Source organism: Pteropus medius, unplaced genomic scaffold (assembly GCF_902729225.1).
Source record: "Pteropus medius unplaced genomic scaffold, Ma_sr-lr_union100, whole genome shotgun sequence".
NCBI classification, from domain to species: domain Eukaryota; kingdom Metazoa; phylum Chordata; class Mammalia; order Chiroptera; family Pteropodidae; genus Pteropus; species Pteropus medius.
Genome location: NW_024353908.1, coordinates 6,328,821 through 6,346,828, shown reverse-complemented (window position 1 = coordinate 6,346,828; position 18,008 = coordinate 6,328,821). Strand labels below are relative to the sequence as shown.

Below are 18,008 nucleotides of genomic sequence, written 5' to 3'. Positions count from 1 at the left end.
TAAGAAAATTAAATTACTTGAAATTCCTCAATTATTAGCATTTTAAAATATTTCCCAACTAGTTTTTATGTGTACATTATTTACACAATATTGGGATCATGTTGTGGTTATAATTTTGTATTTTGCCTTTCTGCTTTTCATGTCACATCATGAACATATGCCCATATCTTTAAAATAGTCTCCATGAATGACAGAGTTCTTTTATAGTCACATAAGTTGGATAGGTCCTTAAAAAACTGTATGGTCTGCTGCATTAAAAAACTTTGGGAAACTCCTGGGTAGGGCCCAGCTCTCTTAATACTCTGTGTTGTCAAATGTATTCCTTGCCAGTTAAAGGTGAATCTGTCTTATTATAAATGACTATTGTGAAAGCTCTTTCATCTTGAAAATTAAAGTGGTACAGTAGTATAGTATTATTACAATAGTGAGAATGTAATTGAAAACCAAGTTTACATACTTGTAAGACTAAAATTCCAAACCGTTTAAGAAAGTTACTTTTAATCCCTTTCTTTCTTTTATCTCTCACCAAATGAACTCTATTTACCATCAAGAGTCTTGACTATGACTCAAAAAACTTTACTTGTTACTAACCTGGTAAAATAACTGTTGCTTTCTGGCTGGGTTTCTTTCCACATCTAATTCGGTATTCATTTATTGCATTTTCAATCTCCTGAAGCCTTTTCACTGCATCTGTGTAATCCTGCTTTCGTTTTTTCTTCACGGTTTTACAAAGGTCTGGCTCACTGGCAAGTTTCTTTGCAGCTTCAACCAGTTTTTGCTGTATTAGGAAATTGCTCTCCAGTTCTTGCAAAGCAGGATCCTGCATTTATACAATGATACTGTTTTATTTTTATGGATACATACAGTTACTCTCACTTATACTGGATAATAAATCAAATTTCTGTGTATTCTCAAATCAGATGCTCTTTGAGAATAAAATCATCTTAAGTTTTACTGCAAGGTATCTTCATTTTCCTAGAAGACAAGACCTCCCTAATCCATATACTTAAAGTTCTCATTAATCCAAACATCTTTCCTTTTCAAAGAGAACGGCTCTTCATTCATTCAGTTGGTTGGGTGAAGATCATATTTTTCAAGAAGGGATTCTTAATCCAAGATTCACAGACATAGAATGTTATATTCATATGCATAGCTTTAGAGACTGATACATTTGGGTTTGATTATTCTTTCTGGTCGTTCCTGGCTGCATGACTCTGAACATACTGCTTAATTTTTTAATTAAATTTTTTTCACTTGTAAAATGGGGATAATATCTACCTTATATAAGTATGGTGAAGATTAAATGAGATAATATATGTGCATTGCTCAGCTTAGAGCTGGGTATGCAGTGAGCACTCAATAAATATCAAAGCTCACTTTATTACTGATGAAAACTGCTATTATTTTCTAAAGTCAAGATGGCTAAATTTCTACAAGAAACATGAGCAGGATCACACTGTCTGCTGATGTGTAAATGAGAAAGTACATTCCATACTGGCTAATGAATCTGTTAACTTTTTATACCCACGTGCTGTATACATGTATTATCTCATTTGAATATTCCTTGCATCCTTCAGAAAGAAAAAACAATCAATGCACTCCCATTTTGTAGATAAAGAAACTGAGACCTGAGAAATGAGACTTCAAAGAGGCTCAACTATTTGCCAAAGGGTACTACTTAGTTTTAAGTGGAAGAGTCTAATGTCAGAGGTCTTAATTCTTACAATGTTCCCAAATTTATAAACATTTGGGGTTCATTGAGTGCTCTCTATGTTTGGGGGAGTAACAGCAAGAAATAACTCAATTTTAATTGATCTGTGCATAAAAGAAAGAATTCAATTTGGCCCACATTCAACTTTCAACTGGTGAGGTAAAAATGTACAGCAGTGATTCAAAAATCAAAGCAACAAGTCAACCACGCTCAACTAACAGCTCTTCTGTATCACTGTTACTAGAAACACTGGGAGCTGGTGCTCATACCTCTTCACTTGGCAGCAAGTTGTCATCTAATTTGAACGTGGTACCTACACGCCTTCTGATCTGAGGAGGTTTCTCACCTATGTTCAGCGGATACTCCTTTGGCATTTTGCCTGTGAGCTCCTGTAGAACAGAACAGAATCAATAGGGGGATAATTGACATTGGGTGGAGTTGTCAAACATATTTTGAAGAGTCCCCCGAAAGCAGAAGAAACTCACAGCCTCCCGAAGACAGATCTTCTTTAGCTCCTCAACTTTTTTCAGGAGTTTTTCTTGCAACAGCTTTTCTTTCTTCTTGAGTTCAAGGATTTTCTCTCTCTTTTGTTCCTCACTAACTTCTGAGTCTTGAGAACCTGGAGAGATTAGAAGGGGCGTGGGCAGGGAAGGTTTATACAAGGAATGTTTCCTTCCTTTTTAAAGGACAAAGGATTTTTAAGCCAAACCTGCTAATAAATAGTAGTTTCTTTCTTTTCTCCTTGTTTCTGAACATAATAAAAGGAAACTGGAGTACATTTTCTCATGCTTCTGGGCATCAAATGGAGCCTGGTAATAAAATATGCCTTTTGCATTTTGGCTCAGTCATTTTAGAAGCAATGATAAAATGCTTAAAGTTTTAGACACACTCAAGGAAAGACTTAATTTTTCTGAGCAGGTGAGGTTAGGTGTTCTTGAGATAGCTGTTTAGAATATTCTTTTAGAAAGCAAGCAAGCAAGGCAAAGGAGTGTTCTGTGCTTCAGATTCACAAGTTGACAATGGGATCTAAATGAGAAATTTCAATTCAGTGAAGTTGCATACACTTAGTGAAGCTACCCTTAGGCACTCACTATCTTTACATCTAGTGTTATTTATACAACCTATTTATATTTAACTTTACATTAAATTTTATTCAAAACTGCTGCATACTGTAAATTTTGATATGCTTCTTTATACCCCAAATAATGGATGGGTTAAAAGATGCATTTAAAAGTGGTTTACAACAACAACAAAAAAATGTGAAATAAACTAAAGATTGCTTGCATTTTTCTCTAACCCCAAAATGTTACCTGAAGAGATTAAACTGCCATTGCTTGCCATGATGAATGGACTTTTTGCCTCCAGTGTTACCAGTTTGGAGGTCCTTGGTGTTCCCATCTCTGTCAAATCCATCGCGATATCGTCTAAACTTCTAGCTGAAGGAATTTTTGCCTAAAAGGTACACAACACTGTGATGGAATTCACTCAGTTACACCTATTTCAAATTAATGAAATTATTAAGTAACTATAGAATAGAAAGGTCAACAATTTAGAATATATATATGTGTGTGTGTGTGTATATATATATATATATATATAGAGAGAGAGAGAGAGAGAGAGAGAGAGAGAGAGAGACACACACACACACACACACACACGACCTAAGCTTTGTAGCTAAAACATATTAACAATTGTGCATGATTATTTCTCATGGTATACTTCAATCATCAACTTTAAAATGTCACCATACATGTATGCCAAAAGTTGGCAAATTTACGGCTTTTACATTTTTAAAATGTAAAAAAAATTAGAACAGTTGGTAGTAGACTTAAAAAAAAAGCTGCAAGAACAAAATCCACGTGCTTGCATCTTTTCTGAGATGCTTATCTTTTGAACAGAAAGCAAATGAGGGACAGGAGTTTATCGCTATAGAAACTCTTCTAGTCACTTACTTTGCTTTGTTTCCGGTCCAAGTAAAACTGATGCTGACTAATTGCCATCACCCAGATGGACTTGATGAGAGAAGAGTTTGCATACCAGGTTTGCACAAAGAGGCCACTTTGCCCAAAGGTTCTTCTTGACACAGAAATCCTGAAAGATTTAGGAAAGCACTCAAATTATTTGCCCTGGCCTCAACACAGCACAAAATGTACCCAATGAATAATGCTGTAACAAACATTTTAATTGCTTTTCTGCTGTCACACTCATGCTGACAGGGTTCTGATTTTCTCTTTTTATGACAAAACCAATCACACCTATGTAGTATCTTTCTGTAAAACTAGCATATTAAAAAATGCATATACACACTCGAAAGCAGGTGACAATTAGGCAAATTAGAGGTTGTACTAAAAACTTAAAACCATCACGAGGTCAGGATCAGCATCTTCCTCAAGGTGAAAGAGCATCTCAGATCTATAGACTTGTCCGGCTCAGATATTATCAGAGGATTAACAAAATAATATTGTCGAAAATATGCAAGTCCAAACCTGGTCCAGAATTCTGCTTGTGCACAACCAGATGAAAAGGAAGATAGGGTGAAAGAGGGAAGAGGGGGAGGCAGATGCTGTGTGGGGAATGAGAGAAAAGGACCAATGTTCTTTGCAGGAATTCAGGTCATCTTTTTGTCACAGCTGTTTCCTCCATCCCTCTGACCTCAAACATCCATAAATGTGTCTGAAAAGCAACCAACCACTGAAGACTGATAAAGAATTCCTCTGAAGAGTTTAAAGAAACTACAATCCTGACTTTAATTAATGTTGATAACTTGGCAACTGTGTGTGTGTTTTTTTTAAGTGATCAAATGTTAAAATGAGCGAAGGACCTGAATAAACATTTCCCTAAAAAGATATACAAATGGCCAATGAGCACATGAAAAGATGCTCAGCCATCATCAGGCATGAGGAAAATGTGAATCAAAACCAGAATGAGCTACCATTTCACACCACCAGGATGGCTACTAAAAAACAAAACAAAACAAAACAAAAAAACAAAAAAAACCTCAACTGAAAATAACAAGTGTAGGGAGGATGTGGAGAAAATGGAACCATATATGTTGCTGACGGGAATGTAAACTGGTATAGCTGCTTTGGTAAACCATCTGGTAGCTCCTCCAAAGTTTAAAGAGTTTCCACTTCACCCAGCAGTTCTACTCCTAGGTATATACCCAAGAGAAATGAAAACATATATCCGTGTTAAAATCGCACATGAATGTTCTTAGCAGCATTATTCATAGTCACCAGAACCGTACAGAGAAAAGGCTGTAATCCTCACCTCCGTGGATCATGTACTTCAACAGCAAATTTTTTCTCACGGAAATATAAATTCTCTAGCTGTTTCCATTGGAATAGCTAATAAAATAAGAAAACAAAGAACCACACAGCTTTAATTAATGCTAATCTTTACTAAATCTAGAAATCAGCTTAATAATCAAATAATCAAGAAGGTGCACCAAAATTAAGCACAAATATGTGATGCAGTCTTTTCACAAATCAACTACAATCCGAAACCATTTTATTGCTTCTTCTGACAGAAATATTCGCTTCATTAACCAATCTTCCTTAAACAATAAAACTAGGCAACTGTGGGGTACATGCATACTATTTTTCCACTGACTCAACTAAGTAAGAGTAAGGAAATCCTCGTAGATTCCAGTATGCACATGCCTCCTGATCAAAGATGTTGACTTCATATTTAAATGGAAAGAAATTCAAAGGGGTGTTTCAGTAAGACCACAGATTAAATTTCAAAAGAATGCAAAGTGAAAGTAAACCGGAACTTCAAACAGGGGTGATTCTCCATGACACCAGATTCCCCGCCTACAAGTGTTCCCCTAAATGCCACAGAAACCAGGCACCAGAATTGGAGGCAGGGGTGGGGTGGGTTGAATGCTGGAGTTGCCCACTTGGTTTCTGAGCAGGAGCCTCCAGTTTTTGTAAATAGAACTCACTTCTATATTCTCACTGCTGACATTTTATGCAGCTTGCCAGTTTGTTGAGAGAAACATACTTTACTAACAACGTGCTTTTGAAAACCACATAATTTGTAAAAAGCAGCTCATTCACAGAACTGAGTGTGCTCTGCTGTATTTTCTGGCCCCTTATGTTAGCCTGAGCCTTATCTTGTCTCTTAACTTGGAATTAATAGCTGAATTCATCTTCTCTGTCCCTAGTCTTGATGATTAGGGAAATAACAGCACAGAGATTTTATTGCATTATTAGGCTTTGACTGGATTTTTAAAATTATGTTAGAAGAATCCTAAAAGAGCATTTTAATGATCTAAATAATAACTTCTATTCCATGCAAGACCATTTCCTGAAGTATAGGAACCAAAGTTTTTCACAAACATATAAACCTCGTGTAAAGGAACGGCATGAGTTCACTGTGCATGTGCAGCCAGGAGAGAAAAGTGTTCAAACTAGACCCCCAGTCCCAAACACAGTGAAATAAACCAGCACACACTAAGAACACAGCCCTTTGTGGTCTGAACATGCAGTCATCTCTAACTAGAACACTCACCCAGGTTGAAAGTTATCAGTGAAAGCTTAAAGCTACATACCGATTTCCTAAAATGTCCGTAGACTGAAGGCTTTCATTTCTTTTAATCCAGAGGTTCCAAAAATGGGACAGAAATATGAGAGAAAATCTCAAGGTTCTCTCCACTTCCCACTCCCAGACAGCAGCAGCATCGGTGAGTTGTGAACTGAGTTTCATAAGACACTTAGGTGTAACTCAATTTCACAAACTAGCCTCCCACGGCTGACACACTGACTGACATCAGCAACTCTTACCCAATGACACCTCCCCAGTTCTACTCCTTCCTCTGATCAGTGGGAGGAGAGCAAAGTTCTCAACAGCAGATTTTCCCAGAGGAGAAACTCATTTTTTATATAGGGCACAGTGTGGATTCCGATGATACTTCCGAGGAAGTAAGTTGCTTTGAATCCAGGTGCAAATTTCACCGGAGGCTGTCCGAGGGAGCCATTTCTACCCGGGTTTACTCACCCTGGACATGAACAGGTTTTACAGGAAGAGCCACAATGCAGTTCAGCTGTGTTTTCCTTTGCGTCCATTCCCACACACATAAAAACCAGGGCTGGACTTGAAACATGATCTCTGAAAGTCACCACCTCCTCCTCTTATCGCTTACAAATGTAAAATAGTAGCGCTTTTGCCTCCATTCAGCATGTCCCTGCATTGAGAGCAAACATGCTTCCTGCAAGCAAAAACCCTACTTAAAAGGCGAGGGGCTTCAGTTTACTTAAAGAATTTGAAACAAGTGGCAGCTGGGTTTGCAAAAGAAGTTATGGGAACAAGACTGAGATTTTGTCTGAAAGGCAAAGTCATTTCCCTATCTGAAGTCTTAAAAGTTTATGCAAAACGTGATTTCACATATTTGCCTGTAATGTTATAAAAGTGAATTGGAATGACACAATTTGTGACAGCAGTTGCCACTAGCCTGGCCATGGTAGAATGTACGAGGGGTAAGAAAATTCAACATTACAAGTATTAGTTGTGTGATTACTAATATTTTGTCATACTTAAAGATATAAGTATGAGATAATATAAGTAAAGAGATAATCCTATTTTTATTAATTAAGTATGACAAAATATTAGTAATCACCAACTGAAGCGGTTATATTCTTGGAACTCATGTATTTTTAAAAAAGTAAGAAGAAATGCAAATTTCTCAAAATAATACACCTTTACATAAAATGAACATAGGTCTATTTTACACAAGAGTGCAATTTCTACCTTCTAACCATTTGAGAGGCCTCTATTTTAGACATTTATTATTATTGTGATTCTTATCAATGTTTGAAGAAGCTAGGAAAATACTTCTAATTATAGTGGCACTAGATCTAGCTGGCAGCTGGAAATATACTAGCTTTTCTTTTGAAATTTCTGAAATCATTCTTCTATTGTGCTTAACATTATTTGGGTTTTCTTGATCTCAGCAAGCCAGGATAAAACTCTGAAAATGGCAATGGAGCTGAGGTGAAGTGATTCATTTACTGAAAGATGCTCACGGCAACAGTCCTAGGATAGAGCCTGTCATATAGCAGGCACCTGACTAATTTTCCTTTCTTTCCTTTTTGCCAATGTTTTTCTTAAAGGATAAATAAGAGACCCCTACCCCGCCCCCCAGTCAAAATCATGCAGAAACTTCAGGAAGGAAAAGGGGAAAATGGTCAGCTGACTGACTTGTTGGGGCCTCTACATTAGAGAAATGGTCTGTCATATAATAGAGAATATTCTAAATCACCTGAAATATGAAGCGTTTTAAAGAAACCATTATGCATTTGAAGAAAGAGATCAAATTTCAAAGGTAGAAGGCAGCAAAGTATGCTTCACATTTTCTATTATTTGGGGAATACTGGTGCCCATATAGCGTAGGACTGTCCATCACTGGGTATGTCGTCTTATAAGGTAGGACAAGACTATTATATATATTATCTATGCATGCGTGTGTATACACAAACACACTTGTAATTTTCATATTAAAATCGAAAACAATATTTTGCCCAAGCCAAGATTATCACTCTTGGAGATTGGGGGACGGGGGGCACGGTGGGGGGCGGTGCGGCGCGGGCAGAAAGGATTTAATTGCATTGCAATACAAAGTTAAGAATATGAAACTGGACTGTTTTCCAAAGCGATCATTAAATAAGTATAACAAGTCATTTATTAGTATTTATTGTTGTTTATGTGACACTCACTAGTAGCTATAAGTTAGAAATTTTGCTGTTTTTGGAACCTATGGTGTTAGTAACAAAAGGAAATGCTTGTATGGAGAAAAGAAAATTATAAATTAGGTCTTCCCTACTCTACACTCATCTAGAATGATTAGTTGTGCCCTTTAGCATCAAAAGAAGGAAGTAGATACCAACAGATGAAATAATAGCTGGGATTAACTTTGAGATTGCAAAATAAATAAATAAATAGATAAAATTAAAAAAGTAAAAGAACAATAAACAATGATATTAACAAAGAGATAATCAAAAAACTACAACAGAAAGAGAACATATCCTAAGGTCAGTAATCATCCTGTCTTAAAAAAGATAGTGTCAGAGAAATTTTAAAAACTGATGCCGAAAACCAAAGCAGAACCAAACCCTGTTTTGAAAGTGAACTAAGTATTGTAATAAGAAGAAATCCCCTTTATCCTTATATGTAAAGGAAGTTGATGGTTTTAGAATTTGCCACACATTTTAACACTTTATTTAATGAATTTCATGGATTGAGTATTTAAGCCATTTTCTTGAAATCTGCAATCAATATTTATTAGATCCAACCCACTATTATAGATTTAAATAGAAGAAATCACTCCTTCCCAATCACAATTACAATGGTTCCTAAATATTTGAGGCTCCTGTCAACTTTAGAAAAAAATACTACAAGGAAAAGCACAGAGACTTTTAGAAGACAGAGAAGTGCATACTTTAGTTTCTCTTGGAGTTGTTTATTCATTCCTCTTCAATCAACAAATGTTTCTTCTCCACCTTCTATGTGAGAGGTCCTGTTCTTGCTGCTAAAAAATGGACTGGTCTCCTCCCCTGTGGTGATTACCTGAACCAACTGCACCAAGTCAGACTGCCTTGGTTTGCATTCTGGTTCCATCACTTGTGTTTTATTTGGCAAGCAGCTTAACTTTCCTGAGTCTCAGTTTCCTCATCTGTAAAATGGGACCAACAGCACCTGTCTTGGAGGGCTGTTGGAAGGTTCAGGGAGATTATGTTTGTGAAGCACTTAGCTCAGTGCTTGTCTCAGAATAAATATTTGGTAAGTGATAAAGCTAGTTGTATTTGCTACAAAGGACTCTCAGTCCAATTTACTAATTTTATCATGCTTTTGTGCAGCCACATTATAGCAGAAACAGCTCTCTGGATCACTGATCTGTTTTTCCCCTGATGAGTAACAGCCAAGTTATTCTGTTGACACACCTGTGTCACTCAGGTTTCCAATTCTGTGAGTTTCAGCCTCTGTAAAAACTGCTGTATTATCTGTTAATTTCATCGTTGGTTTCCGGATACACCCTCTAGGTAGGAAATGTGTTCACTGTTACTGCATCATGGAGGTCACAGAGGAGGAGGGAGTGGTGGGTCAAGGCACGCCCACAGGGAGAGGCATGGCACCAAGCCCCCTCCTGTCTGGGGTACCCAGGATAGGAATGTGCCCTGGCAGGTATAAAAATGCTGAGGAGTGTGCTCCTGCCACGACAAGAGGGACCTCCTGAGGTAATAAAGACTAAAAGACAGAGAAAAAGCTTCAGACAGAAAGGATCAAACTGTCTTTTTGAATCTTGTCAAATTGAAACTAGACATCATCCAAAGGTTTAACACTAGCAAGGACAGGAAAGATGTCACCAGTTTTTTTTTGTTTTTGTTTTAAAATAATAGCTCTTATAGGTTAATCATTTAACTGCGAATTCACCTGGAAATGACTAAATTTGGGAAAGTCACAGCTGTAGTGTATGATTGTACATCCAACAATGACTCACAGAGTGATTCCCTGCTCTAACCTGAAGAAAACAAAATCATCGTATCATTGATTTGTTATTTTTCATTTAAAAAAATTTACACTTGATGAACCAGCTAGTAGATCTGTTTGCCTTCTAAAGTATGACAAAAACAGAATTTTGCAGGATTATTGGCTTTTAGAAAGCCAAATTGACCTACCTTCTATCTAGCCAGCCATTCTTCTATCGAATGCTTATGTGACTGAGCAACCCCATGAGGAGTACTACTTTCAATCCCATTGATGAATGATAAAACTGAGGCTCAGAGGGGTTTAGGTAAATCAGCCAAGGTGGAACAGGTACACAGGGTCGGCTCTGGGATTCACAGCCAGGCACAACCAGGTTCCAAGTATACCACTGTCTAATCAGAGCTCACCATCATGTCTTTGTCACCTGAGAAGAGTGCTCTATGGACATTTGTTATATTAAGAAAAGAAAGAAAGAAAAAAAGATAGAGAGAGAGACAGAGAGAGAGAAAGAAAAAGAAAGAAAGACGGAAAGAAGGAACGAACAAATGAGTAACTCCCAGTTCTACCTTACGGAAAGAAAAAGCACACTAATTATGGCAGTCATTTGCAGAAAAGGACTCTGAGTCCCTCACAGTTTACTTAGACTAGTGGTCTCAACCAACAATGATTTCGTATCACTCCCCATCCCTTCCCACAACCCCAGGACATCTGGAGATGGATGAGACATTTTTGGTTATCACACTGGAGGAGAGGGTGCTGCTAGCATCTAGAGGGTGGAGGCCAGAGATGCTGTAGAACATCTTACCATGCTCAGAATAGAATTATCTGGCCCAAAATGTCAAAAGTGCTGAGACTGAGAAACCCTGACGCAGAGGACAATTTTTGGTGATGTAACTTTGTTTTGGTCAGTGGAGTGTGTTGATGAGGAAGATAAAATTTCTGCTCTGAAAAAATGAATTTTGGAATTCTATTTTTCTCACCTAGGTATGCCTTAAGGAACAAATGGTATTCAAATTGTCTTCTATGCAAATGTTACCTACATTTGCAACAACTGATCAGACTAGAAGAGGCCTTGCAAACAGTGTCAGGTATGATAAACTAAATTTTCTTAACATACCTAAATGGTACACACTCAGGTGGAGAAAATAACCTGATGTGATGGCATAACCTTCCATACATAAAATATCAGATCTTAAATGCAAGGAGTAAAATATTCTCAATATTTGTGAAAAAGTTTAGATTAAAAGTTCTGGGTATCAGGAAATGCATAATGTAAAAACCTGACTGTCTAAGAGGATGTCATCTCACCCAGATTTCCTTTGTGGCCGAATCTCTAATCTCCCAGAGTTGATCTAATGACTGCCTGTTAATAATGCAGGTATTACTCATCACATGTACTTGGTATAACCAGGGTTGACCTCCTGCTCGCAGGCACCTGCCTGGTGCTTTTGGATGTTTATAGCTGGCATCCCTTCTCACAAGTTGGTACCTAGTCTGGTTATTATTTATTTTCAATAAAATCTCTACTTTTGAATATAATTCTGTCTTTCCAAATCTATTGTCAGGTCTTTGATGCCAGGGACTTGTTTTTTTTTTTTTTTCCTTAAATGAGATAGAGAATATAAAGTGCTACCTCAGGAACCTTGCAAACAGATGGCTTCAATACATTTTTTTTTTGAAAAATATAAAATTGGGTACATTGCCGTGTCTTGCTAGAAACTTGTTCCTGAAGTTTGAATGAATTAAAACCAAACCAATCTTTAGTCATAAGTATACACTGAAGAAAGCTTTACTGTTTATGCACCTTCATAGAACAATTTTTCAATGTTTTATGTACTATTTGGTTTTCTCTACATTTGAACTAGTCAATCTTATTAAAGAGCTTGCTTTCATTTTTCTCTTTGTACCAACAATTCAGCCAGTTGGTAAATGCATAGAAATACAAAGTAATATTAAATAATGAAATCTAATAGTTTTGCCTGTCCAACAGGCATTTCTCTTTAAACATCATCTTCAGTTTCTACAGGGAACACTCTTACTCTTTAAGCTCTAGCTATAGTGGTTTCCTCTCAGTTGTGACAATGTGCCTCCCTCTCTCCCATCAGCATATACTGTTCTCTGACTAGAACATGCCAATCCATTCTTCACAAACCTTACTTTCGCATTCTTCAGGTCTCAACTTAAATGTCACCTTTCTCAGAGAGGCCTTCCCTGACCACACTAAATGTTCCTCACCCATCCCATTATTGTCCCACCATCAGAGACTATTATTTCCATCAGAAACCATGCAAAATTTATAATTATGTCTTTATTTCTTGCTTACTTGTTTGTTTCTCACTAACCACTCCCTAAAACACTTCAAAGAAAACAAACACAGTATGACAAAAATTACTTATTGCTTCCAGGATATATTTTTCCTCCTTCCTTTTAGAAACCGAACACCTTGAGTTAAGGCTTTGCCCACGGCCACCTAGAGACTGCACTTCGTAGCCTCCCTTGCAATTAAACTTGGTGACTTTATGAATAATAAGACTGCTTGTCTTGGATTCTTTCCATTTGCCTCCTGGTTTTGAAATGAAAATGGATACTCATCAATGCTCAACTAATTCTCTAAGAGTTCCTTGTCTTCTTAGAAGAGCCGCTTAAAATTCTAAGTATGATTAACTGTAGGAGGGGAAGAGAAATACTGAAGCTGTACAGTAAACTTTCTGTAAATTATTGTGTGAAGGGAAAAATATCTACTCACTAAAAGAATTCACTAACTTATTGGGTCCTCAGTGGTCTGTGAGGTAGATAGAGTAGACAAAATTATTTGAATTTGACAATTGAGAAAATAAAGGTCCAGAAAGGTTGAATGACAACTCCAGGTCAGCCAACCAGTAAGCAGGAGTGCAAGACTGGTTCTTATTTCAAATCCGATGTATAGGATTTGAGCTCTTCTCCCATAGATTCTGCAGAAGGTTTTAACAATCAGATTGATTACTGGTGTGGCTGAAGCTTAACTATACACTTTAAAAACAGCATGGACAGGTCTCCAGTTGATATTTGGGGATTCATCTGTTTCCCTCTACAGCATACTTAATTTTGTATTGATGTAGAAAGTGCGGCTGGACAGCACGTGTTCGCTTCTTCTACCGTTAACCTCATCTGGCATTTAGGCAGCATTAGAAGTAGCACCCTAAATGATATCTGTGGTGATGTGGTAGTGTGGTGAAAGCAAAAAGGGGCTAGAAACGATCAAGATGGCTGTCCTTAGAAAAGCAAGCGAGTCACTGAGTTTAAATGAAAGGAATCCTGTACTTTTACGACAAGGAAACAGAAAGATGTTTGTGCTTGTTACTTAATTCATCTGGCTCTGGGCATTTGGGAATTCCAATAGTTAAAAAAAGAAAAGTCAGTTAACTGAAGGCTGAGAACCTTCTCCCCACCCTGAAATACCCTGGGGTGATCACGAGACTTTCTCGACATGTTATAATGCAGAAAGATACTAATCTTGAAAGGCATTTTATCTCACTATGGTCTTCCTATGGCACCTTGACTAGGTGCCCTTTTATTTCTCTCATCTCTGACTGGTTCTGGTTTTCTGAGGTGAAATAACTTGCCAGAGGGGAACAAATCAGTCATGACATTTACTTTAATCAGCCACTGACCCACTGTCTACTTCTTTATGAAGAACAAACATTTTTCCTTGAAGTACTGAATAAACAATAAAAACCTAGAAGGAATATAAGTCTATATGTTTTCTTTTCAGAGTAAAACTTCATCATTTTTAAGTTCAGATGTACTATGATCTGAAATTCAGTTGAGTTCTGTTATGTTTTCGCATTCCATAAGAGTTTGCAATGACACATTTCATGCACAAAAGGAGGATTAAAAAGAAAAACTGCTTATGATCTGAATTTTTAATGCCCTGAATTTTTGTGGTTTGTAACTCAGAATTTTAAATTTTTCTTTTAATTTGCATCAGGCACTAGGGCATTGTTATTAATGAACTGGGAGAGAGGCGGAGTGCTTACCAGTCTCTGAAAATAGAAAATCTGAGTGTGAATTAGTAGATGAAACATTAGGGCTATGGGTCCGTAGCAATGTTCTCTACTCAAAAAGTGATCCAAGAATATTTCTCACGCCCGTCTTTATTCTCTCTCTCCTTCACTACCAATGAACAACTACCAGTTATCGAGTGATGACTATGCATCAGACAGTGCTAAATATAATCTCATTTAATTCTCAAAACCACCCTATGCATTTGGTGGCATAACACTGTACAGATGAGGAAGCTGAGTTTAAAGAGAAATTAAACAACATGCCCAAGGTTACACAGCAAATAGACATCAGAGACAGGCTTTGGGTTTCTTCCTAAACTCTTGCCCTGAATCGTTACACTATATGAATTGAAGACAACTTGGCCCCCCTGACTGGCAAAAGCCTTATAGCCAAAATTCATTAAGGGCACTTGCTGGGTATTCTGAGAGGTAAGACAAACATAGTCCCCAACATTCATAGGCTATAACTGATAAACATTATGAGAAAAGGACAGATGGCCTCAGCCTGTGGATCTTGGATCAACACCTTTTCAAAACAGCCTTTTGGCATCAGTCAGTCTCTCTTATTACTGGCAAATCTTACTCCTTCTGGCTCATTTTTAGGCCATATAATTATAACAAAGCAGGCATGTGGTTCAAGAGGCTGAGCACGTACAAGGCCTCCCATTCCAGCCTTTGTTTCATTCGAGTTTGCCAATTTGACCTTCATTTGTGCCCGGCCATTGGTAACTTGCTGCGTGTACAGGTCCAAGTAAACAGTTGAAGCAGATCCTGCTTTTACATGTATGCATGCACCGCCCTTTAAATGGTGCATTTTTTCATTTATGCCAACTGGGCCAGGACAGGGACTTGTAAAACATCCTCCCTCCAATTAAACCCTTAAATTGTTTGGATGTGGAAAAAAATAAAGATATGAAAACAAAATCCATTGTCAGATTTAACAGAAGAAGAAAGGAGGAGGTAACCAATGGTATAGAGTAGACACCTGCTTAAATAAGCAAGAAAGAGAAGGCAAGACAGTGATAACACAAGATGGCCTGTTTATGAGTTTTTTTCCGAACTAAATGGCATTTCTTGAAAATGAAATAGGAAAACTCTGCAAATTGAAAAAAGAAAGTGGCTTCTGACCCTTGTCTAGATTCTGGAATGAATGAGCACACCTGATTATGATCAGTGTCAAACAATATTTACCAATTTCTATGAAACTGTGAATGTACAGAAAGGGCCACGAGTCATGAGCAACTGAGAGGAAATTAACTGCAATATTTACCGTGCAGATTCTGACTCATCATTATTTTGAATGAAAGCGTGGTTGTCTTCAGTGGTTACATTTACATTCTGTGAGAATCTCAATTTTATCAAACCACATTAACTAAGAAAATACTTGCGAGTCAAGTTATATTTCACATGCAAGATTCAGAAAACCAGCAATACCCCTGCATGTTATTTCTTAAAGTAAAATTTAGGGGAGAAATAAATTACCGCAAACTGTTGACATAATTGAGGTCTACCTTAAGAAAACACGATAGGCCATAATTTGATCTTATAAAATAGGTAAACTGGGGGTTACTTGTTTGTCTACCTTTCCCCAATGGAAACAACCGTAATATCTAACAAAACGGAATTGGTTAAATAATGTATTTCTACACAATGGAACACTAAAAAGAGTAACAAGAGATTTATTTATAAGTGACCTAAAGAAATTTGACATGGTATGGAACAGTGTACATAGTAAGATTTCTTACTCTCTGTAAAAGTTTAGTATACACAATGACCAAGTCTAAATGAACCATTTCATAGTACTCTCTTGACATTGGTCATCATAGGGAGAAACAGGGACTGCAGGACTTCTGCCCTCACTGACATGTTTCTGTAGTTTTTGCTTTTTTGGTTTCTTTTACAATGAATAACTTATGGTAAAAAATTAAAACATGTAATAATAAGTAAAAATTGATTTTGCAAAATTTTTAAAAATTATATGGCCCTCATTTCTAATGTTCTTTATTAGAAATTTGGTCTTAGAAGCAAATTTTCAAGTATTCCTTATTTCAATTGATCTTGGTCATAGGGTTCATAGAGCCAAATTCTATTTGTATGATTACATACATGCTCTCTTACTGTCCTTCACACAAATGGATCTTGGCTGTTAAAAAATGCTTTATTATTTCTATTGATAACTTGGATAAGCCTCAATGCCCAACTAGTGAGAGCCAGATAGGCATTAGAAGGGGGCTGTGGTTTGCCCTAGGCCACCTTTTTGTGTTGTCTGTGTCAGTTTCACAACCGTAAAAAGGAGAGAAAAGGGAAGTTTTACTTATTCTCTTAACTGAGAGGAAGATTGTGAGCGCTGATTGAAGCTAAAAGGACACTTAGAAGAAAAGTGTATGGTATGATTATAAGGGCCTAACTTTATGAAGAATATGGCTGGTTTTCTAAACACATTAAAGCAAGAGACAGATGGAAGCGATAAAAGTTATTCAATGCTATGATGTCGGAGTATGATAACACAGGCAGCTTGACCATGGACTGTTATTACAGGCCATTGTTTCACTGCTGTGACTCCTAGTGATGGCAGCAGCACACAGGGAGGGTGGGAAAACCTACCAGGACAGCATGAGTAAACCTTTTGTCATTCTAATACTGAGTAGGCTGGGGCATCCAGATGGTTATCTATATGGATTCATCAATTCTTATATAGGCAAAAATGTTATATACACTTGTGCTTGGTTCAAGAGAAACAACTTCGTAATCAAATTTCAAATTGAAAATAATGTAACTTGTAGCTCTAGAAAATCTAAACCCGATAGAGTGTGACCCATTAATAAACAATGCATAACTTATTTTTCTTTAAAGAAACAGACATGGTTAGTGTGGAAAATTGTTAAACAAAGGTAAGCAAAAATAGCAAGCATAGTAAAAAAAGGATAACTCATAACTGTATTACGTAGAGGCAATGGCATCAAAAATTTTGGTAAATGTCTTTACAATTCATCTATCTGTTTTACATCCAATGTAAATATGTGTGTGTGTGTGTGTGTGTGTGTGTATAAAATATGAATGGCATTATCCTGTTCATACTAACTTAACTATTTAACACTTAACTCGGGTCTTCTCTGAACTCACGGTTTTACTAACTAAAAGTTCTTTGCTTAAGACTGTTTGGTATCCCTTAAAACAATGTCTTCAGATCTAGAACAGCTCAAGTTTCTCCTAAGTGTCTGAAATGATTCACACTTACTTTCCGAGGTTTCACCTTATCTTGTAAATCATACTGGCCAATTCCTTTATAGCTGATTCCAAGCCACCAAGGAAGTCCTTGTTTATCCTGGAAGATGGAAAAGCATGAGAACCAAGACCTAATTGTTAAGTCTTCTAGAGGTAGAGTAATATTCACCAATTTCATCTTTTAACAAGTTTCTGCAAGTCAAAATAAAGCTGTCTTGGTAAACAAAACAGTACTCAATAACCTAACTTGTTATTAAAATGCCTTCTTAGTGTTCCTTCAAATAAGATTTATAAGTCAAAACAAATACTGTTAATACCACCAAAAAGAATGAAGTATTACAGCTTTGATTAAACAGTTGGAGAAGAAATAAAATGTAAGTAAGTCAATTAAGAATTAATCCAGAGTATAAAGCCAGTTATCTATTAAAAAAAGAAAGAGAAAGAAAGAAAGAAAGAAAGAAAGAAAGAAAGAAAGAAAGAAAGAAAGAAAGAAAGAAAGAAAGAAAGAACAAAAAAGGAAGGAAGGAAGGAAGGAAGGAAGGAAG

At 36.9% G+C, this 18,008-nt stretch overlaps 1 protein-coding gene across 10 annotated transcripts in view; it reads right to left on the bottom strand.

Moving 5' to 3' along the window:
* FRMD4B (FERM domain containing 4B) overlaps positions 1-18,008 on the bottom strand; it is a 309,226-nt gene that overhangs the window by 14,293 nt on the left and 276,925 nt on the right. For all 10 annotated transcript variants that reach the window (XM_039851669.1, XM_039851670.1, XM_039851672.1 and 7 more), the window contains 7 exons: positions 17,477-17,563; positions 4,982-5,058; positions 3,664-3,802; positions 3,022-3,163; positions 2,197-2,330; positions 1,981-2,100; positions 592-820 (listed from right to left, as the gene is read on the bottom strand). In XM_039851669.1, the coding sequence (XP_039707603.1) occupies positions 592-820; positions 1,981-2,100; positions 2,197-2,330; positions 3,022-3,163; positions 3,664-3,802; positions 4,982-5,058; positions 17,477-17,563 (928 nt within the window). The remainder of the gene's footprint in view (positions 1-591; positions 821-1,980; positions 2,101-2,196; positions 2,331-3,021; positions 3,164-3,663; positions 3,803-4,981; positions 5,059-17,476; positions 17,564-18,008) is intronic.